This window comes from Lissotriton helveticus, chromosome 1_1 (assembly GCF_964261635.1).
Source record: "Lissotriton helveticus chromosome 1_1, aLisHel1.1, whole genome shotgun sequence".
NCBI classification, from domain to species: Eukaryota; Metazoa; Chordata; class Amphibia; order Caudata; family Salamandridae; genus Lissotriton; species Lissotriton helveticus.
In genome coordinates this window covers 1,186,365,286-1,186,390,692 of record NC_136057.1, presented here as the reverse complement: position 1 = coordinate 1,186,390,692, position 25,407 = coordinate 1,186,365,286, and the positions used below count along the sequence as shown (strand labels likewise).

General features: G+C 43.9%; 1 protein-coding gene across 1 annotated transcript in view; it reads left to right on the top strand.

Moving 5' to 3' along the window:
- DNAJC2 (DnaJ heat shock protein family (Hsp40) member C2) overlaps positions 1 to 25,407 on the top strand; it is a 252,490-nt gene that overhangs the window by 191,137 nt on the left and 35,946 nt on the right. Inside the window, exon 15 of the mRNA XM_078679433.1 lies at positions 8,895 to 9,005. Coding sequence (XP_078535559.1) covers positions 8,895 to 9,005 — 111 coding nt within the window. The remainder of the gene's footprint in view (positions 1 to 8,894; positions 9,006 to 25,407) is intronic.

The following is a 25,407-nucleotide window of genomic DNA, read 5'->3' as shown; positions in this document are numbered from 1 at the left end:
AATCCAGGAGAACTACTGTTGCACGTGGTCTACACCAAAAAAGCACCAGAAAATAGTAAAGCAGCCCCTGCTCACTTTGCCTGCCCGTGCTGGCACAAAGAGGAGCTGACAATAAGCAATGAAAAAAATCAGGGCAAGTGACTGTTAATCTGTAAAATCATCAAGATGGCTCCAACAATTTTCACAGGCAGCCAGATTGATACGAAGCAACAGTGAAAGGGGCCTCTTTATCATTGCTGGAGCCTAACAGTCTGGGTTCCTAAATGCAACAGGCCCACTGCACGGGGGGAGCGCCAAAAAGGAGACGCTTGGAGAGGCAAAGCGACAACATATTAGACAAGTGGACAGCAGGTCCCTAACTCCCAGTGTCAACTGACCGGTAGGCAGTGAGTGCCAACGTGTGAGCCTTTTCCAAATGTTCAAGGTTCCTTTTACTGCTTTGTCTCAAAGGCATTTGTTTGAATGGAGGTTTTCCTTAAAGTCCTTCTGTGCGAGGCATATGAAGTCCTTCTTTTCTTCACTGGGAGCTTGCTGATGGTGTTCTTTGCCCCCGGTGTTTCCCCCAAGCCACCCATTCCTCTTCCTTCTACTCTTCCCCAGTTTCCTGGCCTCATAAATTTCTATTCCCCGTCCACTAATCAATCGGCTATCACCCTTTGGGCCTTGCCATGCATGACATGCTTACCTTGAGCCCGAGCCTAGACTCTCATGGCGATTGTCAGACTCCCACAGCCAAACACTACCCTGACCTGTTCTCAGGTATCTAGATACTTTCCCCCAAGTACCTCAGCCACTTTATGCCACAGATGCCTCATGCTCTTCTTGAATGCCCTCCATATTCAGTTGCTTGTTCCCAGTCCCGTCTCTTCCTTCCACGACTCACTGAATTTTAGCAGCTCAACCGCATTCTGCAGTGCTGCATCCTTCCTGAGTTCTTTCATATTAACCACTACTTGTTTCTGATATTATAGTGTTCACACATCACTTGTGCTCTTTTAAGCACCATAACAACAGACTTTACCACTGCTCTATTCAATGCTGTTTAGCGACCGTAGAAGGATGGAAGTTGGGGTCTGCCTTGCCAGGATTTAAACGCCTGACCACACTGGTTGTCAACAGACAGTTTTATGCAGTAAACCATCTTGCCTAATTTCAGATTTTACCGCTTCACTTTCCTACTTTTACTCGTAAGCCATTCTATAGCTCGGGATGTCCATTAGCTCTGGAATACCCCTTTGTCCCCTAATGTGCTTGCACGCTCAGCCACTGTCCTGTGACTATTTGATTTCCTGTACTCCTTCAATAATGTGTGTGCCCTTTTATCCCCCTTGATAGCTTTGTGTATGCCCACATTTAGAGTTTCTACCCCTCACACTGACCTTCCCTTTTTGCTGAGATTCCACAGTTCTCAGCTCTACCGCTTAAAAACTTGTCTTTATGTAGACCTTCAATTTCTAAGCACTACAAGTAACATATGGTTCGAGGCATGTGTGGCTGTAGATACACATGCTTGTGAATAAGTCTGCCATCTAGTGTTGTGCTTGGATGATTACAAGGAGTTTTTCTTCGAAAGTTTTCGATTCATGAGGATGTGTGACGCCTCCGCTCAGTGATACTGCGCATGGGCATCAACTCCATTGTCAGATTGTTTTATCCACCGCCTGTTTCAGATGTACTCTGGTACAAGATCTTCCCAGGTTCCCTTTGGTTCACCGTTGGTTCCTTCAACTCACTGGTATTGTCTCAATCATGTAGATCTTCTATCTCGAGCACGGAAACAATACATCATGCCAAATCTCGACTCGCCTTAGCGGCCTTCATGTCACGCCTGACTGGGCCTTTTTCCACAACATTAAGCTCTACCCCAAAATTTGCAGATGATGGAACGCATGCTGTTCTTTTTTGTCTGAACTGCCATTCTAAATACCCCCACACCGACCTGCACTCTGTAACTTCCACTCCTCTACCTCATTCACCACAACAGTTGGAGGAGGGCAGCACTACACCACGTACACATTCACCCATTAGGGTGACATTTGAGAAGATACACAACCTACAGACCCGTAGGATGCCTATGACATAGATTTACAGGGGGGTAAGGAACCTGACCTCTGCCCAGCATGTCCATCCCCACCAGATGATGCTGCAGGCATGCTTGGCTCCGTGCCTCAGGGTTCAAAACAATGACTCCCTTGCCATTCCCCCAAACCATCTAACACTAGTCAGGGGACGTCTACAGCAATTCTTCCCACAATGGCAAACCATTACAACAGATCAATGAGTGTTGGACATTATCCAATATGGTTACTGTCTAGAGCTTGTCACAACTCCTCCAAACATTCCACCCTAAAAACAAAACTCCCAAACACCACCAAATTCTGCTTAAGCAGGAAATAACCGCTCTCCTACTGAAAGGAGCCATAGAGCTAGTACAACTTCAACACCAAGGAACAGGCGTATGTTCACTATATTTTCTCCTTCCCAAAAAGGATGGCTCATTCTGAACCATTTTAAATCTCAGACCCCAAAATCACTCCATTCTTTCAGAATTCTTCCATATGGTCACCCTTCAGTAAGTAATACCCCTATTACAAAAAGGCGACTTCATGTCAACGTTGGACTTTAAGGAAGCCTACTTTCATATACCAAGTCATCCTGCCCATTGCAAATACTTACGGTTTGTCTTCCGAGGCCAACACTATCAGTTCAAAGTCCTTCCATTCGAAGTCAACACAGCTGCAGGGTTATTGACAAATGCCTGGCGGTAACTGCAACACATTTGTGCAGAGAAAAAAATTGTTTTCCCTTACTTGGGCAATTGGCTCATAAATTCCAACAACTCCTAAATTTACAATCAACATACCCAAAAGATTATTAGCCTACTACATAGTCTAGGGTTTACCATCAATGTGCAAAAATCGCATCTCCAACCATTACAGATATAACTGTACTTAGGGGCAATTCTAAACACACAATTTGGGTTTGGCATACCCAAATAGTCAGAATTCAAAACATTCAAACAGGGCATCAACTTGCAGTTAGGACAGTAATGTACCTTTTAGACATGATGGCATCTTCCATTGCAATAGTCCCACATGCACAGCTCCATATGAGACTGCTGCAAGAAAGCCTTTCATGACAATGGAATCATTCACAGGGTCAAATGTACAATCTGGTGTTGGTAGACAACAGCACACATCTTTCTCTACAGTGGAGGAACTCTCAAAACCTTTCTAAGGGGCGGATGTATCTAGTCCCAATTCCCAAAGCCACTTTTACAGTGGATTCTTCTCTGACAGGGTGGGGGCCCATCTGCAAACTCTTAACAATCCAGGGTGTATGGGATCCCAAATACCAGGGTCTCCGCATCAATTAACAAGAGCTTCAAAGCTCTTCACCTAGCATTGAAAGCGTTCCTAACTAACTTAACAAGGTTGTACTGGTCCTACCGGAAAACATGACAACCATGTACGATCTTCAAAAACTGGGGGATGCACTCTCTGCAGTTATCACACCTAGCATAAACAATCTGGCGCTTGTCAATACATCACAACATTTATCTCCAGGCAGAACATGTACCAGGGACAAGCAATCAAGTTGCAGACCTCCTGAGCTGGACACAGCAACAAGTCTTTGAGTGGGAACTTCACCCCCAAATAGCCAACCATACTTTCACAAATGGGGGTTTCCACAAATAGACTTTTTTGCAACCGCAGAAAATGCAAAATGCCAAACCTTCCCCTCCAGGTTCCCACACCCACTATCCAAAGACAGTGCCCTATAGATGAACTGGTCAGGGATATTTGCCTACACTTTTATTCCTCTCCCACTACTTCCATTTGTAGTCAGAAAGCTCAGTCAGACATCACTCACCCTTGTTCTCATAGCCCCAACCTGGGCTTGGAAACCACGGTTCACCACACTACTAGAACTGTCTCAAGTGCCCCACAACCCGGACCTTCTCACGCAGAACCATGGCAAAATCAGAAGTCATAGCATTTGGATATTTAAACCTTTCACAATAGTATATGAATAGTATTAAAGAAGCTTGTAAACCTACAACTAGAAAAGGCTTCTCAGCTAAATGGAAATAAATTGCGTTCTATTGCCCGAGGCAAAAAGTTAACCCTTTACAATCACAGGTGCAAACAATTTTATCTCTTGCTTCTTCAATCATCAGCCTTAGCATAGGCTTCAATACGTTTACATCTTGCTTCCATTGCAGCTTATCATTAAATCATTCATCGAGGGACTTAAGAGTAATTCCCCCTAAATCCCACCAGCCCCAGCATGGAATTTAAACATTGTGCTTAAAAGCTCATGGGACCTCCAGGTGAGACACTACATTCTTTCCAATTCCAATACTTATCTTGAAAAATAGCATTCTTAACAGTGATCACTTGACTCAGACATGTCAGTGAGGGGGAAACACCCCTTACTACACATCCATCACCCCGCATGTTGTTACAACGCGGTCGTTACGACTGCGTTGTAACAATGCATATCATTACCCCGCAAATTATTACAACGACTTGCGGAGGGGGGAGAAGGTGTTAGATTTAAAATCCAACACCTTCCCTACTGTCCGCACAGACTGGAGTTGGAATAGTAACCTATACTATTCCAAAATCCAGCGTGTAATGTATGCGCTGTTACAACGCGGTTGTTATAACAACTGCGTTATAACATGCGGTGTGAGTAAAAGCGGAAAAAAGAGGCATATTAGTCAGTGAGATCCATGCACTAATATTGAAAGAATCATTATTCCAACTCCATAGATACAAAGTTGTGCTCAGAACAAACCCAAAGTTTCTCCCCAAAGTAGTCTCTCCCTTCCATATTAATCAGACAATAGAATTACCTGTCTTCTTTCCACAACCGCATTCTATCGTAAAAATAGCTCTACATACACTGGACGTCAAAAGAGCTTTAATGTATTATATAGACAGAACCAAAACATGTCGGGAAACAAAGCAGTTGTTTATTGCTTTCTGGCCTCCTCCCATTGGAAATCCAATTTCTAAAAATGAATTTTTAAGTGGATAGTTAAATGTATTCAAACATGTTATGCTAAAGCTAAAAGACCCTGTAGGGCTCACTCAACACGTAAAATAGGAGCCTCTATGACTTTTCTAGGGAACATCCTATTGCGGACATTTGCAAAGCAGCAACATGGTTCACACCACACACTTTCACAAAACATTATTGTGTGGATGATATAGCACGTCAACAAACGAATGTTCGACAAGCAGTACTTCTTATCCTATTTCGACCAACTGGAACCCCCACAGACTTGTGACCATTTGGGGAGAGGGACTGCTTTACAGTCCATGCACAGCATGTGTATCTTCATCCACACTTGCCTCAAACTGATTACGTTACTTACCCTCCCGCTTCCTCAAACGCCTGTGTAGGTCAGAGTTGACTGCTTTACACCAATTTAATTTACATTACTTGCATGGGCATCACATTACTGATACTTACTCTAACTCCATTCTCACCTGCCCTCGGAAAAACAATCTAACAATGGAGTCGATGCTCATGCGCTGCATCGCCGAGAGGAGGAGACACACATGCTTGTGACTCAAAAACATTTTTTTTAAGAGAAACAACTTGCAATCATCCAAGCCCAACACTAGATGGCAGACCTATGCAAAACATGTGAATCTACAGCACTAAATGCTCAGAACAAATGCTTACAGTGTAAGTAACATAATCCCTACTGATTTCTCAAATTAAGGATACTCAATGTACTGACTTCAGAAGGCTGGGTGACGCATTGCCCAGCAATCTGCTTGCCCAGATTTCAATTCATGGCCTTACACATTTTGACTGGCGAGCCTCAGCTCAGTAAGCCATCTTGCACTTTCTTTTCTGACTTTGCCTCTTACCTTTCCTACCCTGCTTCACTCGATCACAAACAATTTGTTCCTATTGACCTATGGTCTTGTCATCTGCTCTTCCTCTAGCTAAGATTATTATACTTAAGGTTTGTTTGAGGAGCATTGATTACACCCCAGTGGTGATATCTCGGTCCTTATCTGACTTGTGCCCTTTGGTACATCTCCCTCTGATCTTCACATGACTCTTCCTATATCCCCAAATTTTCCAATGTATTTCTTACGACTGTGCTCTTTGTCTTTCCCTATGCCTCACCTTCTTCAATCCATCCCTCACTATAATTTGATTTTATGTATAGCGCTTAGTAATCATCTTCTATTTTTGCGCTCTAAATGATAATGCTTGCTATTGCTTAATTAATAGTACTCCATTTGCCAAACTCAGAATGGGGGCAAGTGGAGCATTAATTGCCATAATCTGAACTCGTAGTCTGCAGATCACAGTAGTAAGTCTTAACCCACTGACCCATCCAGCCAATTAGTTGATTTCTGCCTCCATTGGATATAAGCAACACTTATGCTTGCTTTCTTTGTGCTCTCGTCGAGTCACCTTCTCTCCCAAGATTCCGACCTATTTCCGGCACTCTGTGATTTGGAGTCTTTCTGTTTCTCTTGCCAGCCTTGTTTCCCTCCCACATAGTCTGATGTCACTGGATCAACACCACCATTTCACTAAGGTGTCCATCACTGCTTCCTCAATTCTTCCTCGATTTAGTCCTTTTATCTTGCTGCAAGCCTCTCCAGCTGTCCCTTTCCTAGTACCAGGCCAGCCCTCCTCTCTTGCATCTTTCCAGTTGATCCTTTCAATAATATACATATTGGGTGTCTATTCTCTCCATCAGTGTCATCTGTGAGTCTCATGGCATTCCCTTCAATGATGCAGGCATTATGCTATTGAAATATCCGCTCTAAGACCTGCACTGTCCAAGCTGGCTGCTTGTGAAAAAAATTCTCCTCGCCCATCCAGTGTAGTCCTTTGTGTTACTAGCCAATCCTTCTACTGCCTGCTTGCACTTGATAAACTCCCTTGTGCTATGGCTACCTTCCTTTTATCAGGTGTTTTCCGTCACCTTTGTATCTCTCCAGTTCTGATGCTTTGCTGTTCCTGCTGATCACTAATCCTATGCCTGGGCTAGACTTATACTGGATTTTGCCCGTTAACACTCTTAAAATTGCATTTGCAAGGTTTGTTCTTCAATGCAAGGTTTGTAACTGATACTTTAACTTTGCCTATCTGTGTCATCATTGGATGTCCATCAATAGTAGTACATGCCTCAATCTGTGCAGCTGTTTACAACACACCTTCACTACTGGGGTTACTGTGTGAGCAGTGGGCAGGACTTCTCGAAGCCAGAAGGCAAACGTTGAATAGCCTGTGATTAAAGAATGGAGGGCAAGGTGGCATAAAACCTCTGCTGAGTGGGGAGGAGTAGAGGAGAACCTGTAGTCCAAGTGGGCAAGGGGCACAACCTGTGATGATGGAGTGGAGATGTTATGGAACTTGTAGTGAGAGGGGTGAGGAAGTGTGTGTATTCATACATTTAGTAATTTCAATTTAATTTGTATACATCTGTAAGTGTATCAAGGCAGTGCTGTATATGAATACCGTGTGAGTGAATAGGACAGAAAGTTCACCCGATGATGAATAAAGAGAAGTGGTATGGACTCTATGGCAAGTAAGTGGGAAGGGAAATGATTTACGGTTTATAGCAAGCAAACCGTGTTTAAAGTAATAAAATAAGAGAATATGCAAGAACAAAAAATCTGAGGAGAGCAGATTTACTGTGGCAATTGCAGATGACTAGTAATGTGACCTTGCTAGCCATTTTAACTTTTATAGAGTACATGGGACAAGTGGATTTTTTTTTTAACAGGACTGAAAGACAAGGACAAGTACACTTTTTAATATATTCCACAACCCTGATGATGACATGAAACTAATGTCGGTGCACAGGAGTGTTGCATACTGGTGTGGGGTTAGCACAGCTAAGAAAACTATCCAGATCCAGTCTGGTATCTGGGTATATTCTGAAGGTGAGGAATCTACAGTTAGAGTATTCACCAGAAAGAGTGTTACCAAAGGTTTGTAACTTGTTCACTTGCGCTTCACTCACAGTGATTGTACCACTTTTTTTAATAAATACTTTGTGCTGAGGTCAAATGAGCTCCCAGGTGTAATTTGATTTTGGGAAAAAATCCTGCTGTCTGATTGCTCTTCCTTAGTGTTCCTACTCATAACTGTGCTGTCTTTCACTGTGTTCCAACCTTACCTTTTCTCCTTTGTTCCCTCTCCCCCTTTACACTCCATATTTCTTCTCTGTGACCTCTTCACAATCTGAATTTAATTTTCAATAATTTGTATTGCTGTTTCTGAGAAAATAATTCAGTATTGATGGTGGATATTTCTGCCTTATAACTAACTTGCTTAACTTTCATTTCTCCCTTGCTTAAGACTTCCTTCCTATTCATCTAGCCACACCTTCCTCTCCTACAACTATCCAACCTCCTTTTGACTCTTACCTATCTGATATCCCTTTGCCCCTCTTCATCTTCCTCAATCAGTATACCTCTGTCTACTGGTCCTTGAGGACTTGCCCCTCCTCCCTTTAGCCTTCACCTTCATTAGTCTTACCTTCCTTCCCTTTCTTCATTCTTTTTCATGTTACCTCACTCTTCTAACTTACCTTTTCTTCTTTCATCTCCCTTTCTTTAGTTTCTTGTGTTTCCCTCAAATACATGCCTCACTTCCTCTTTATACTCTTCTTCAACACACTTTTGTAGCTCTGAGCCTTCACTAGCCTTGTAATCCAATGACTTCCCCCATGTGGGCTTTTCACATGGTTTGTTCTCCAAACTGTTTCCAACCTGTTAATCTTTTACCCACGTTTACACTCTAGTTCTCTTTAAAATCATCTTGTTTAGATGTACAGCATGTCTGGTTGAGTCAAGCTTTATAACAAATATATGAAATAAACTTTTTTTTTTATCATTTAGATCCTCATCAAAAGGATGACATCAACAAGAAAGCGTTTGACAAATTTAAAAAGGAACACGGTATAGTTCCACAGGTCGTAGATAACGCAGCCCCTTCAGAGCGGTTTGATGGTAAACCTTTTTTTTATGAGTTGATTATTTTGTTGTATCTTGATATGGTTCTGAAGCCATTGAAAATGTTTTGGACTATGCATAGCCTATATTTAGAACTCAATTCCTGGTACTCAAAACTTTCATAGAATTTGTTTTCCCACATGTGGGGATTGCTTATTCTTTTCTTGCTCTCCCTCCTGTCATGATGGTTTGGAACAGCATGCAGGATGTGAAAACTGGTTCCGCCAAAAGAAATGTTTTACATTCATTGTTCTCATGGTGCGTAGGCATACCCACCATACATCTATGCTCCACACCACCACCAACTTCCTTTTCTCTGCTCCTACTGGTAGAACAAACAATATCAGCTTTTCTGGGTACTTGCCTACTTTTTTTTACCTCACCATAGATTTATCTTTTTCTATTGGTATTTTAAAAATAACAATTAGCCTCCCTCCACCACCCATGCTGTTTATAAGAGGCTTCTGGTAATGCAAAGATGCTGTTAATAGATAATCATTACTGACCTAAAATATTTGCCTCTTAGTTGACAACTTCCTATTGAGGACCTACCTATTGTGGCCTGGCTTCAAGCAAAGTCCCAGAGGACAGTCTTCAGTTAATGATGAAAAAGGATCAGCGGCAGAGGAGCAGCCTACAGTCAAAATAAATTGGTATTGAAGGGAGGGTGGACTGATAAGACCATCAACCACCAACTCAAACGTAGCTCACTCTCTGGGGACATTAACTTGCAATCACCCTTAAGTTGTAAAGCGCCAGGCAACACCACTACTCTCCCTACAGTACAGAAGATAAACCCTCCCAGAAGTGCTCCACCACAGTACTCCAACATCAAGGACCCATTAAAAACTTTCCAGAATCCAGACTAGGACCAAGTAGGAGAAATCTTGCACGGAACCATGATAATCTTCAATTAATTCCAAAGTTTTTAAATTTTTCCTTTCTTTGTATGTGGCATATATTAATCGATTCTTCCAACTGGGACAATATTATTTCAGAGCCCAATTTTGCACCTTTTTCAGGAAAATTCCACAGTGATTAATTCCTACGAGGAAGGAGAGAATTAGATACAAAATAATTGCCTCCATTGTCCTAGAATACTTATTAATAAGCTGTCAGTGAGAGTGAATCCCTACCTTTAAAAGCTAATCATCTTATTCTTAAGAGACTTCCATCAACTATAAATAAAATCTTTATTGTATAATTACTTAAAATCATTTACAAAGGCAATATAAATTACATCATAAAACCAAAGTCGAATGTAAAACTAAATGGTGAAAACCTATGCGATTGTCATTTAAGTAAAAAACTAAATATATATATATGTATATATATATCTCCATACTTTGCTTGTGACACATCCACTCTCTCCTTGGGAACAAACGAATGCTAACCTGTTTTGTGGTACAAATGACTGATTTATTGGAGCCCTTGCACCACCGCCGTGACACGTTTCGGCCTGGGAAGGCCTTGATCACATGACGTGCCCGCAGAGTACCTTCGCAAATTTAAAGTGCTAGTGCATACACAAGTGATAAAGTTTTCATGGAAAGAGAAGACATCTTGCACCTTGCCGTGTATACAGTGCAATTGTTAATGCATTTCGTTGTTTCTCATCACGGCACTGGCAAAAAACATTTAGAATAAATAAATATAGATATTCTAAAAGGCAATATGTAAAATGTTACAAAGAGTGTGAAAATTCGCAATAGATACTGACCTATAGTTTTAAAGTGTTACACACATTAACAACATGTCATAATATAATTGCCATGACTCTCTACCTTTTAATGACCCATTGTACATAATACTCATGAAATTTGATTTTTACCTATGTGCAAAGTTTAGACGTGCAGCATAAGTGGGCCTAGCCAATGCCTTATCTTTTGTATTCTCTATGAGAAAAGTGTTGGTGCATAAAAGTGCCACCATAATGAACCATCATAGTCCGTAAAGTGCTGACGTGCAATATTATGTGAAAAACAAATTGGATTCAGCAACGTGTATTGGGAAAGGCTTTTATTTATTAAATGATGAGGTCTGTGATCAGAGCTACATGCTTTTGGGGAGGAGGGTGGGCTCACATGAATCTGCAGCATTACATGCTATAACAGATGCTTTCAGGGTAAGTAACATTTTCTGTTCGTAGCATGTGTTGCCATTGATACACATGCTCTGCATAGACTGTAAAGCAGTATCCTTCTACAAGCGGAGGCTAGTGTTTGGATGATGCTGCTGTCAGAAATAGTGTCCTGAGGGCCATTTGGACAACCATTGCTTGTTGTCTGGTTAAGATAGCCACATAATGTTTAGTGAAGAAGTGTGGAGTTGACCAAGCAGTTGCTTTTGCTGATGTCAGCTAATAGAACATTGCCCAGAAAATCCATGGTTGCTGCCTTCTTGCATGTAGCATGTGCTCTGGGGAGAACAGAGAGAGCTCTTTCAGCTTTATAATAACAAGCTTGGATGCATTTGACTTTCCACCTGGCCTTTGTGGGGATTATCAAATTTGGAAGAACGGGTCCGTTTTACTTAAAGGCTTGGTCCTGTCAATGTAGTTCTTGAAAGCCGGGTTGATGTTTAGCGTGTTAAGGACTTTCTGCTACAGTACCTGGCTAAAGGAAAAAGAGTGCAAACTCTAAATTAATGAACCTAAATAAAGGGTTCTTGTATTGTGAGGGTTTGTAGATCACTGATGTGTCGAAGAGATGTTATGGCCTCAAGAAAAGCTGCCTTCCAACATAGGTACTGGGAGGGCAAGAATGCAAAGTCTTAAAAAGGGGTGTCCAATGAGTCTCGTGAGAACTATATTGAGGTTCCAGACCAGTGCAGAGGAAAAACTCTAGGAGGGAATGCCTTTCGAGGCCATTTCTGAAGGCTTTAACTGCAGGTATGTGGAAAAGGGAGCAGTGCTCCTTGTGTCTCAAGTAGGCAGCTCTGGCTCCTAAATGTAGCCATATGGCAGTGTAAGGGAGACAAAGTGGGATTTATGGGATCCGGTGTTGTTAGAATGCCCCAATAAACAAATCTTTCACACATTGCGGCCTAGAAGACTTGTGTGGCCCATGTGGGAACTATGAGGATGAGGGTTTTGGATGTTAGCTGCATCTTCAAGATGACAAATGGAAGGAGTGGGAAGAGGTGGAAAAGCATAATCAAATATCCCTGAAAAGTTCATCCATAGTTTATTGCCCATTAACTATTGGTTTGGGTACCTGGAGATGCCGTTGGGCATTTTATCTTTTCGGGGGGGTGACGAATAGGTCTATGTGTAGAGCAAATGGATATTCCCTGAAGCAGTCCTCAGGAGAGTCTTGTGCTTTTCAGTCAGTAGCCATGACCACAACTGTCGGACAGCACTTTCCAGCTGTCACATGGCTAGGTTAGGCCCGGGGAGAAACACTACCATTTTACATACACCTGTTTCTTAAGTGGCCTTCTTTTCAACACAGTGAGTTTTGACACACATTTGCTAGCGTGACGGTGCAGGATTAGCTTCTCTGAAACAACATTGCTTACAATTTCACTTCGTAAGTACAATAGCACAAGACATAGACACACATTGCGCAAATGTTGTTGTTTATTCGTCCATGGTGCAACACGGCTATCACAAAGACAATAAACAGTGTCAGCACGGCTGAAGCCTCGTCGCAGGAGCATGGATGATGTTATAAATACACACGCACCAAAAATACCCACGTTAATATCCATTTCCAGATCTATGCCAAAAATAGCAATCAATATTTCCCTCACATTCTTCCAAAATACAGTTAGTTCCGAACACTCAAAAAACATGTGGAGATCATCAGCCTTATCGGTTTTACATCTGAGGCATTTTGAAATCGGAATTGGGGCAAACTTCGCAATTCTGGCCGGGGTAAAATAAAGCCTATTTAACACAAAAAATGCTTCCTTCTTAATCTTGCTGGCTTTATATATTTGTATAATAGTTTAAGGGAAGATTCAAATCTTTCTTTTACAGGGCAAGACTGGGGGAGGGAGTTCCACACAGCAGATTGAGATTGGATCTCTCTTAATCTTCCGCCTCAAGCAGCCTTGCATACCAATAATATATTAATTTTTTCCTTGGATGCGACTCTATAGCTGAGGTGCTCTCCCAGATAGACAACGGCCTATTATTGTATCTGATAATCCTAGCCAGGAGAGAAATCTGTTTAAGGTGGAAATCCGATCCCTCCCAATAGAGAAAATTGGGTAAAAGCTATACTAAACATCGCCCGTATGGATCAGGGAGATAGGCCAGGAACACAGGCCAACATCGTGTCTCCCCTTTTGGGCTGGGGTCGGCACCTACATCTGATAAACTTCTAGTCTAAAGGTGGTGGTATCCCGGTCCAATGATTACACCTGACCTCAACCACGTGAGGAAGCACTGGGGGCGTGGATCTATGCAGTGAGTCGAAGGGCTCCCAGATTTATTATAGACGGCTTGCTAAACCTGCTCAGATCTAAGGTGAGATGAGGACAAAAAAAAAAGAATAAAAAATATATAAATACACACGCATTTCCGTGCTCAGATTAGAGGAGCACTCTGCTGTCATTGCAAAGTGGTCGCTGTGTCGAAGACAGCCTAGGTGATTCTGGTTTACCCTCTGTGAGGAGAGATGTCCAACTTGTGACCAAGACAGGGACCTACATGCTTTGTCTTCCTGTAATGGGGACTTATAACATCCATTACAGGATTCTTGGCAGAACACCCGCCCTAGGCAACTAGGTTAGAGAGCACATAGTAGGAGTACACTATACAGAATATATATATATATATTCACTGAAAAAACCATAGGTTATAGACCATATATAGTTAGGAATTAGCATTTACAAAACCTTGAAAATTCACTGAAAAAACCATATGTTATACACCATATATAGTTAGGAATTAGCATTTAAAAAACCTTATTTTACTCACACAAAACCATTGAAATTCCATATATAGTTAGTTGCACTAACTATATATCGCGCACCCGCAATCCACTGCTGATCATGTCACATATTACATCATTCATGACATGGTCAGTGACATCACTGATGACATCACTGATGACATCACTGATGACATCTCAAATGACATCACTGATGACATCTCAAATGACATCACTGATGACATCACTGATGACATCACTGATGACATCACTGATGACATCTCAAATGACATCACTGATGACATCACTGATGACATCTCAAATGACATCACTGATGAGATCACTGATGACATCATCCAGTGACTGTGTGTTTCTGTAAAGTTTAAATATGTTTTACATATTGAAGAATGAGTAGATGTATAAGTGTCTGGACGAAGGATTTAGTAGGTGCATGACTGAATGTATGAGTGAGTGATTAAATGTGTCTCACTGAGTGCATGGGTTAGTGAGTAAACTGTCTTAATTTGTGCATCATTATGTCTGTTGTTCTGTAAACTGCTGCATGTGTTGATCAGTAGCTATATGATTAACTATATGGGTTATTGATTGATTGTCCAAGTATTTGTATAGGAGACTGAGTGTGTGTGTGGCTGGCTGGGAGGTGTGTGACTCTGTGCAGATCAATGTGTACTTGTATCAATGATTGTATAAGAAAGTAAGTATGTGTTAGTATATGTTTGAAAATGTAAGGTGCTCTATGTTTAACTGTATAGACAAGAAAATGGAAGTGTGATTGATTCTTTACAGGACTGACTAGGTGTGTGAGTAACTCCATGGATGAGTGGCAGAGTGTAAGTGTCTGTATAGGTGTATGAGTGCATATGATAGTGTTGTAAAGATGAGTGATTGTATGTATGAATGATTGTATGGGTGAATGAGTGAATGTGTGTGTAGACGTAGGAATCAGTGAGTACGTATGTAGTAACTAGTATTGGTGTGTCAATGGTTTCAAAAATTATACTCTGTATTTAACACTGGGTGAAACAGAGGTTATATTAAAACGTGAGGAGATGCATTGTATTGTCACGTGAATGATATCATCAGTGATGTGGTCATTGATGTCAAATGAGATGTCATCAGTGATCTCATCAGTGATGTCATTTGAGATGTCATCAGTGATGTCATCAGTGATGTCACTGACCATGTCATGAATGATGTAATATGTGACATGATCAGCAGTGGATTGCGGGTGCGCGATATATAGTTAGTGCAACTAACTATATATGGAATTTCAATGGTTTTGTGTGAGTAAAATAAGGTTTTTTAAATGCTAATTCCTAACTATATATGGTGTATAACCTATGGTTTTTTCAGTGAATTTTCAAGGTTTTGTAAATGCTAATTCCTAACTATATATGGTCTATAACCTATGGTTTTTTCAGTGAATTTCAATGGTTTTTTAATAGCAAATATCATAAGCTGTCGAATGTCAAGTACGTGGTAAGTGAAAACATTTTCGTGTTTATGCACACTGATCTGCTTTGAATGGTGCCCCCCCCCCCCCCCCTCATTTCTATTAGGAGTACTCTCTCTTTGCAGATAGTGAAAGGTAGTTAACGCAGGCCTTTGCCCCCGTTGTAATCCGTCGTGCCTGCTTCTCTCTCCATTTGATTGATTGTTATCCAAGTATTTACTGTTTTAGAATTGGTTCTCTTTGGTTCATTCTCTATTTACAAACAAACACAGAGTCGCAATACTCTGTTTAGTCTTTGCAGATAACGAAAAATCGTGTAAAAAAAGAAAGAAAAGGAATCGAGCAAAATCAGTAGGCCAGTAATGGGATCTTTTTTTGACCTCGCTAAAATAGAAACATTAGGAACAACCCCTCATGACAAATACAAAACTAGTGAGATGAACTGAACTCCACACAATGATGGCTGCAAAACAGCTCGGCTCCGCCACCCACCCCGCCCAAAATAACGATAAAGAGCGGCTGCCATGATTGGTTGCGGAATGGCCACAACGGAGCTACGAAATGGTGCTGCTCTCATGCTAACCCCAGCTTCGGTCTGAAACATCCAGAAACACTGTAGACTACCAATTCGATCAGTTCCGGTAGCGCCCCAATGTAACCCGGTAGAGAAGAACTAGCCCTCCCCTCTTTGACTGATGGTTCTTGTTGCCTGTCCTTTCTGTTGTCATTTAACAGAACTATTTAGCCTGCTGAAAGGGGTTGTCTTTCGACCGCTGGTTGGTGGAGACATTTTGACTATATTCTGGACCTGCGTTGTCGCGTAATGCGTCATATGACGCGCCGCGTTAGCGCATCCGGAAGTCATCCGGGGCGCGCAGCGCGTAACGTAAGCATAACAAGTCATGTGACTTGTTAATAAAACTTTTCATTGGTTCATTTTACTTTTCTTATTCTAATGATGAAAGCCTTGGTCATATCACCTAAAAATTACGCTTTTAATTACTTCCGAACATTATTTTCTCTTAAATATATGTTATAATGTTCCAGGCTAATGTACTTTCCCGGAAATTTTACAACTGTCCTGCAAGTAAAATATATTCTTTTTTCGAGAAAAAGGGCGTTTCTTCGTCCCATGACGGAGCCGTTGAGCAAAAGAGGGTCGACCTGCTGTCTTAGTCGCCGATACGCCTGAATATGAGATTCTTATCGATCACTTTATGTTGCAGGAATAGAAAACACAACAGCCCTTGACCATTTATCTTTACTGCGTTCCTTCGTATTATACCTTTTACCCTTCATGTAATTGGTCTGCTTTATTTCACTTGCCTTTTAATGATTCTAAAACAGTGACTATTATTAAAAACTTTACCAATGTATACACTACTACCATGTTTTCTTTTAAAAACCTTTATTGTGAAAATTTCATTATACAAATACGAGCCTATAACCACGTGGGCCTGCCACGGAGCAAACTGTAATCGTATATGATGAATAGACATTTACACTGTAGAGGAACGTAACGGGCGGGCCATTAGGTTGCAAAAACTAAGGTGTCTAACAGTTACGGAATCAGTGGACGTACATTTTATAATTAAAATACGACAGGGCCAGTTACAATAAAATTATCTAGATATACATTTGCGGGCAAGTACCATGGGTGACGTTAATTCGAATTTTCAACAGTACAGTAATCAATAACACATCAGAACTTAATATCAATAGGGATGTCGAAATATTCAATCAATTCTCGTCCCCGCCCGCCATGTGCTTCAAAACTGCATACGTATCTCGTGATTTCAAGGTTCTGCAACCAGTACACAACAAGGAGTTACGAGTCCCATTTATTCCGGCGCCATTTTGGGCGAGGACGGGCAGGTCCAGGATATAGTCAAAATGTCTCTACCAACCATCGACTATGATGATGTTCATATGCTGTATTTATTAGAGTAACACTCATCTGCCCACATGAAATTAATTTACCACAATCTAAACATGTCATTTTAATCTTTCCAAAGTTCTTCTAAATATTTGGGACCGTTTCCCTTGCCTCTGAAGCTCTCAGTGCCACTTCTTTGATGAATGTACTAGCAGGTCAGGGGTTCTCCTCCAAATCTCTCTTTTATGCAGCACTATAATTAATTGGTGCCACCTCTCCATATGACGATGCATGGTATAGTTACCACAACTATATATTTTTTCGGTTCCTCTGGAGAGTTCATCGTGGCAGATGAAGCGTGTAACATACCGGGCATTTACCTTTTTTTGCATGTACAGGAAAGGAAAAAAAAATCGAGCGTTCGAGTTCTTAGGTGTCCCAGGGCCATTTTAGTGGACCAGGCCCAAATCCAAAGAACAGCTATCTCACAGGCTAATGGGGCGACCCACGCCGAGTTTCAGCATTGTAGGATGACCACACAAGTACAGCAACTTGCTAGACATCACCTCGGTGCCATCCGGATCTCGGCGCCCCACTGCAGATGAAGTGCCTCTCAACTATGAAACCACCACGGTGACATCCGGATCTTGGCGCGTTGTGCTGCCTTCGGCCTATTCGCACATCGGTCCGCTACTGACGCCATCTCACAGGCTAATGGGGTGACCCACGCCGAGTTTCAGCATTGTAGGATGACCACACCAACTTGCTAGACATCACCTCGGTGCCATCCGAATCTTGGCATCTCAACGCCTAGTGGTATCTTCCATACAGAAAATATTGTTACGCTGCCTTTGGCCCCATTCGCACATCAGTCCGCAACTTAGACATCACCTCGATGCCATCCGGATCTTGGCATCTCAGCGCCTTGTGGTGTCAGTCAGAAAATATTGTTGCGCTGCCTTTGGCCCCATTCGCACATCAGTCCGCTACTGACACCATCTCACAGGCCAATAGGGCGCCCCACGCCGACTTTTACCATTGTACGATGGCCACACCAGTGGCACAACTTCCTAGACATCACCTCGGTGCCATCCGAATCTTGGCATCTCAACGCCTAGTGGTATCTTCCATACAGAAAATCTTGTTACGCTACCTTTGGCCCCATTCGCACATCGGTCCGCAACTTAGACATCACCTCGGTGCCATCCGGATCTTGGCATCTCAGCGCCTTGTGGTGTATTCTCTTCAGAAAATATTGTTGAGCTGCCTTTGGCCCCATTCGCACATCCGTCCGCAACTTACACATCACCTCGGTGCCATCCGGATCTTGGCATCTCAGCGCCTTGTGGTGTCTTCTACTCCGAAAATATAGTAGAAAATATTGTTGCGCTGCCTTTGGCCCCATTCACACATCAGTCCGCTACTGACACCATCTCACAGGCCAACAGGGCGCCCCACGCCGACTTTTACCATTGTACGATGGCCACACCAGTGCCACAACTTGCTAGACACCACCTCGGTGCCATCCGGATCTTGGCATCTCAGCGCCTTGTGGTGTCTTCAAATCAGAAAATATTGTTGCGCTGCCTTTGGCCCCATTCGCACATCGGTCCGCTACTGACGCCATCTCACAGGCCAACGGGGCGCCCCACGCCGACTTTCAACATTGTAGGATGGCCACAGAAGTGCGACAACTTACTAGACACCACCTCGGTGCCATCCGGATCTTGGCGCGTTGTGCTGCCTTCGACCTATTCGCACATCGGTCCGCTACTGACGCAAACTCACAGGCCAACGGGGCGCCCCACGCCGACTTTCAGCATTGTAGGATGGCCACACCAGTGCGGCAACTTACTAGACACCACCTCGGTGCCATCCGGATCTTGGCGCGTTGTGCTGCCTTCGGCCTATTCGCACATCGGTCCGCTACTGACGCAAACTCACAGGCCAACGGGGCGCCCCACGCCGACTTTCAGCATTGTTGGATGGCCACACCAGTGCGACAACTTACTAGACACCACCTCGGTGCCATCCGGATCTTGGCGCGTTGTGCTGCCTTCGGCCTATTCGCACATCGGTCCGCTACTGACGCAAACTCACAGGCCAACGGGGCGCCCCACGCCGACTTTCAGCATTGTAGGATGGCCACACCAGTGCTGCAACTTGCTGGACACCACCTCGGTGCCATCCAGATCTTGGCGCGTTGTGTTGCCTTCGGCCTATTCGCACATCGGTCCGCTACTGACGCCGCCTCACGTGCCAACGTATTTTCTCCTAATTTTACACCCTATGCCGCATAACAGGTCATGTGACTTGTTTATAAAACTTTTCATTGGTTCATTTTACTTTTGGTTTCCTAATGATGGAAGGCTTGATCATGTGACCTAAAAACAACACTTTTCATAGGATGAAAACTTTTTTTTTTCCCCAAACGATGAAAGCCCCACCTTGTTTCTGGATGTTTCAGACTGAAGCTGGCGTCAGCATGAAAGCACCACCATCTCGTAGCTCAGTCGTGGTCATTCCGCGAGCAATCATGGCAGCCGCTCCCCACCAGAAGCCTGCAGGAGTCGGGGGCCCCCAAAACGTTTGATGAATTCTCAAGGCGGAGGGGACGCTTTCGAGAATGAGGTCCAAGACCTAGCAGACAAGCGTCCGATTTCCAAGGTGTCCCAGGGCCATTTCAGTGGACCAGGCCCAAAAAGGAAACAGCCTGCCGCCATTTTGAGAGTCCTGTGACAGCCGCCTATCGCTGCACCGCAAGAGTGGACGCAACTCAGCTGAATTGCGGCTTTTGACACAGTGGACCAAAAGCGGACGGAATGGCAACTGAAACGGTAAAGGGGCGCCCCACTACAACAGATGACACTCCACCTGGAGAGGCCCGTTCACGCCGCCTCCCCCGGGGCGCTCCACGCCGTTATTCGGAGCAGCATTGTACGATACCAAAACCAGTGCGGCAACTTACTGGACATCACCTTGGTGCCATTGTTCTGCTGCCTTGGAACTATTCGCGCAACAGTTTGCTACTGATGACCCACCCCCCGCGACGCCCCATGCCGTTATTTGCTGGGTGGCAACTTACTAGACATCACTTTCGTGTCATCTAGATTTCAACGCGTTCTGCTGCCTTGGAACTATTCGCACAACAGTTTGCTACTGATGACCCACCCCCCGCGACGCCCCACGCCGGAAATCTGGACGTTGTGCTGCGTTGGGACTATTCGCACAGCCGACCGCTACTTCGTTGTTTTTCCCTAAAAATGTTTATATGTTATTACTATTTTTGTTTTCTTGTATATATTTATAAATTATTAAAGTTTTATAATCTTACTACTTTGTCGGAGTGCTATATATTTTTAATGTGACACATAATTGTAAAAACTTTGATGTACAAACAGTCATCCCTGGAATCTTCCGCTTCAGGCTCGGTCCCCTTCCCAATCACAATACAGGATGGTTTTCAGATAATAGCAACGCTTCTGCTGTGACGAATCTCATCGAGTGTGGGCCTTGATCTACTATAACTCCTTTGAAGAGGGGTGATTCTTTACAGCTGTGGCCATAAACTACATCTGCAGGGCTAGCTGATACCCTAGGACCAGCCTGGACAATCGGACACAGAGGAAAAGGAGTGTCAGAGGGTGCGGTAGTGAATAGGGCGAAAGGGAGGTGTCGGGCGGGCACAGGGTGTGATTCTCAGGGAACAGCAGCGCAGATGGGGGAGGTTTATTACCCATGCATAAGACAGAGAGCGGGGGTGACCACTGCCTGGGGGAGATGTTTGCGAGGGTGGGGAGCCATGCTAAGGATCGACAGCGTGCACAGAGTGGGTCTGGTCAAGGCATCTAAAATGGCTGCCGTGCACGACAAAAGTGTGGCATTTGAAAAAAGACAAGATGGCGCAGACAATGTTTTTCAACACTTCCTGATTTCCTTCGAATCGAACGTTAACAGACGTTGGGGCATATTACCAAAGTTAAGCGATATTTATCCCTAACGATGCTTAGCAACGATTTTTTTACCGTCAGAAATTATCGCAGATAAACCTTGCTATTATCAAGGTTTATCGGAAATACGATAAAAAACGACCGCAATGCATTAATATCGCTGAAAACTCAGCGATATTCATGCATTACCGAGCTAATGCTCTTAGCCATGTTATCCACCTCCCATTGGATAACATGGCTAAGAACTGCTCAGGGCAGGTGGTAGCTTTTAGAGATATTCGCCCTTATCTCGAATATTTCCAAAAGTTGATAATAGGAGATAGCGATGTTAGCGACTGTTTCCAGTCGCTAACATCTTGGCATGCCCACTTTGCATGTCATTAGTGATAAATATCACTCACATGCAAAGTGGGGCCCAAGATGGTCGCTATCTTCTACTAGCCGTCGCTAACTGGTGTTAGCAACAGCTAGGTAATACACATATAATTTTATCTCCGCGAAGCGGAGCGCTGTTACAGATATATATCTTGTTTCTGAACGTTAATTTCTCAAAATGCACTGAAGCACATATATTGAGACCTAGCAAAGGCACATCGGGCTACCAGTCCCTACAATTTTGCCAAGTTTCGTGCAAATCCATTCAGCTGTTCGATCCTACCGAGAGACAAGATGGCGGCCGCTACGGACTGTTTGGAATGTTTACAGACACCGGAGAGCCAATCAGCTTCGCTTCGCAAAGCTCCGTAACGCGAAAAGTACGCGAAGCGGTGCGCTGTTACAGATATATACCTTTTTTTGAACGTTAATTTCTCAAAATCCACTGGAGCACATATATTGAGATCTAGCAAAGGCACATCGGGCTACCAGTCCCTACAATTTTGCCAAGTTTCGTGCAAATCCATTCAGCTGTTCGATTATTATTATTTTTATTTTTTTTTGCCCCGCGGGGCCCTTTTAAAACCTCCACATCAAACCTAGGGGGTGAGCGACAATGTACTATGCCCCCTTATGGTCATTTGCCCCTTCGCTTCGGCCTCCTCTTGTCTCTCGATCCTACCGAGAGACAAGATGGCGGCCGCTACGGACTGTTTGGAATGTTGACAGACGCCGGAGAACCAATCAGCTTCGCTTCACAAAGCTCCGTTGCGCGAAAAGTCCGCGAACCAGTGCGCTGCCCGGTCCGCTGTTACAGATATATATCTTTTTTTAAACGTTAATTTCTCAAAATCCACTGGAGCACATATATTGAGACCTACAAAAGGCACATCGGGCTACCAGTCCCTACAATTTTGCCAAGTTTCGTGCAAATCCATTCAGCCGTTCGGGCTAAAAGTGAGGCCAACCGCCCTATGGAAAACTCAATGTTAAAAACACGTTTTGGGACCCCCCTTTTTTCTCGGCCCCCACTGGACGAACCCCCCCCAAATTTTCAAGGGCTGCTCAGAAACAAAATGTGCCATTTTCCTGAAAATTTCAGCCAATTCCGTCCACAAACGCCAAAGTTATTAGACATAGAATTTTCAAACAACCCATAGAGAAAAAATCCTAACTATATATACCTACTGGCGACCGCCAGTAGGTATATATATATATATATATATATATATATATATATATATATATATATATATATATATATATATATATATATATATATATATATATATATATATATATATATATATATATACACACACTGTTTTAGTATGATGGTGGAATTGTTCATTCTTTTTAATGTCCTTATATTGCTAATCACTTTTATCTGCTCCTATTGATTATTGCAAAACACACAAGATGATAGACGGAATGTTGCACATTGGCAAAACATTCACCCCCAGTAACAGATCTGGGTTTAATCCATCGTTCTTTTTCTCACCACGCCACCCCAGTTCAGACATGGCCATATGCAAATCAGTCTTGACCCTGTGCCTTATGGGAACAGTCCAGCCCGAACTACCAAGCCATGTCTTCCCTGGACCATAATCAAGCATTCTAGGACCGGTTTCTGGCTGTCAGCTGTCATCAGTCAGGATAGCTTGACTCCAGTGGCGTAGTGAGCACGGGACCCACGTCTGGGCATACCCTTCCCACATAGGGCGAACAGCAAAACACACAAGATGATGGACGAAATGTTGCACATTGGCAAAACATTCACCCCCAGTCACAGATCTGGGTTTAATACATCGTTATTTTGCTCACCACACCACCCCAGTTCAGACATAGCCATATGCAAATCAGTCTTGACCCTGTGCCTCATGGGAACAGTCCAGCCCAAACTGCCAAGCCATGTCATCCCTGAACCGGAATCAACCATCCTAGGACCGGTTTCTGGCTATCAGCCGTCATCCGCCAGGATAGCTTGACTCCAGTGGCTTAGTGAGCACGGGACCCATGTCTGGGCATACCCTTCCCACATAGGGCGAACAGCAGACTTCATTCCCTGCTGATGTAATTACAGCACAGCCCACGGTCTGACGAAATGTCTATGGTCGCCTACCCACCGCTGCTGATTACAGAGCACAACATGGGCTGACTGGAGGTCGTGGGTCCCTTGCTGCTGATTACAGAGCACCCCACTGAGTGAAAGGGAGTAACTGTTGAATACACTGCAGCGCCAATAACTGGCTGGGGTGGTGTAAACTCGCCCGCGCTTATATGGCACAGGTCACACTCCTACCCATAAGGCACTGCGCACCATAGACCTTGGCTACATTGAAACTGTTAAGCACGGAACCTCTTTTAAGGGGGCCTTCTCGGTTGCACTGTAACAGGGTGCGCAGCACAGAGTCAGTTCATGCAGACCCCAAATGGAAGGCATGCTTCTAATCATCCATCTCATTTTAGGAGATCTCCCAGGGAGAGCACCCGAAAGACGGACGTACTGTGCAATGAATCAAAGCCTTCGCCTACAGACTCCCCACTGACTTCCTGTAGGTCCAACTTCCACCAGCTGCAGACACCAAGGAATCCCCTGGACTTGTTTGCATGTTACATTTAAGGACCCCAATTGGTGTAAACAGGAACAGATGTGCTCGTGGAGGTGCGGTTGGAGAAAGTATTACTGCAAAGTTGTCTTCCCTCCCTCAGAAGGGCCTGTTTGTTTATCTTCACTGTAAAACTGGGTCGCTGCCAGGTGACAGGCAAGCAACACCCCACATGGCCCCGGTGGACAGGCCTTTCAGTCACCAATAGGCTTATAGAGCTGTATGCGCAGGAGGGAAGAAGAGGGCAGAGGTGCGTGTGGAAGGGTGCAACAAAGGACAGAAAGCAGGGTAAAGAAACGAGGCCGAGGGATTAGGGAGGTGCAGGCAAGGAAGAGGCGAGAATCAGAAAGATAGAATGCTGAGAAACAAGGGAAAAGCACTGCTCATTTTAGGGTTCTCCTAGGTCACAATTATGGACTACGACGGGCTGTCCAGTGACAAATGCGGCCTACCCATAGCATGCAGTGCCAGGGTAACAACTGCTGCCCACAGCAAGCTCTGTCACTGGAAATACACAAACCCTTGCATGGAACAACCGATAAGAAGTATGGAATTATTTGAAATCTGGCAGTTAGTTATTATGGTGTCTGCTTCGTACATACTTGGGAGAGGAGAGGTCCAAACATAAATTGTGCAACCCGACACTGTACATCTGGAGCTAAAGGCAGCACTTTCATACTGTGCTTTTTGGGTTGGCCCCTCCCCGTCGGAAGGATGGTTTGCCGCTGCAGACAGCGGACACATCCTGCAGACTTCAAACCACAGAATTAAAGCTTACCAAGCGCCTAAGAATCCCTGTCTGTCATTCGGCCTTCCGACGGCTTAAGTTACACCTCCCTCGACAAGATAACCTTGACATCTTTTAGTTTGAGTGCGACATGTATGTCATGTACCCCTGAGAACACATCAGTGGTGCCCTTTCAAGGAATAATAGCCCCTTCATCTGCGCTGCATCTACTGCCGCATGCACGTGGCAGCCGAGGGAGTCTCGCGTTCAGCTGCAGGCACATTAAGTACAGCTGTTTGCAGGCATATGTCGTTCAATCACCTTTGGGGCCCTCTTTACAGTTCCTGGGCCAGCCGTGGCTTTGCTGGAGTGACGGACTCCATCTTATGAGCCCACGGCGCACACTGGCACTGGCGGTTATTTGTTACCACCAGCCTTTGGCTGGCTGCCATCGCGTCTCTCCGTAGACTGGCGATGCTTTCTATAATTGCCTGCGAGCACAAATGGA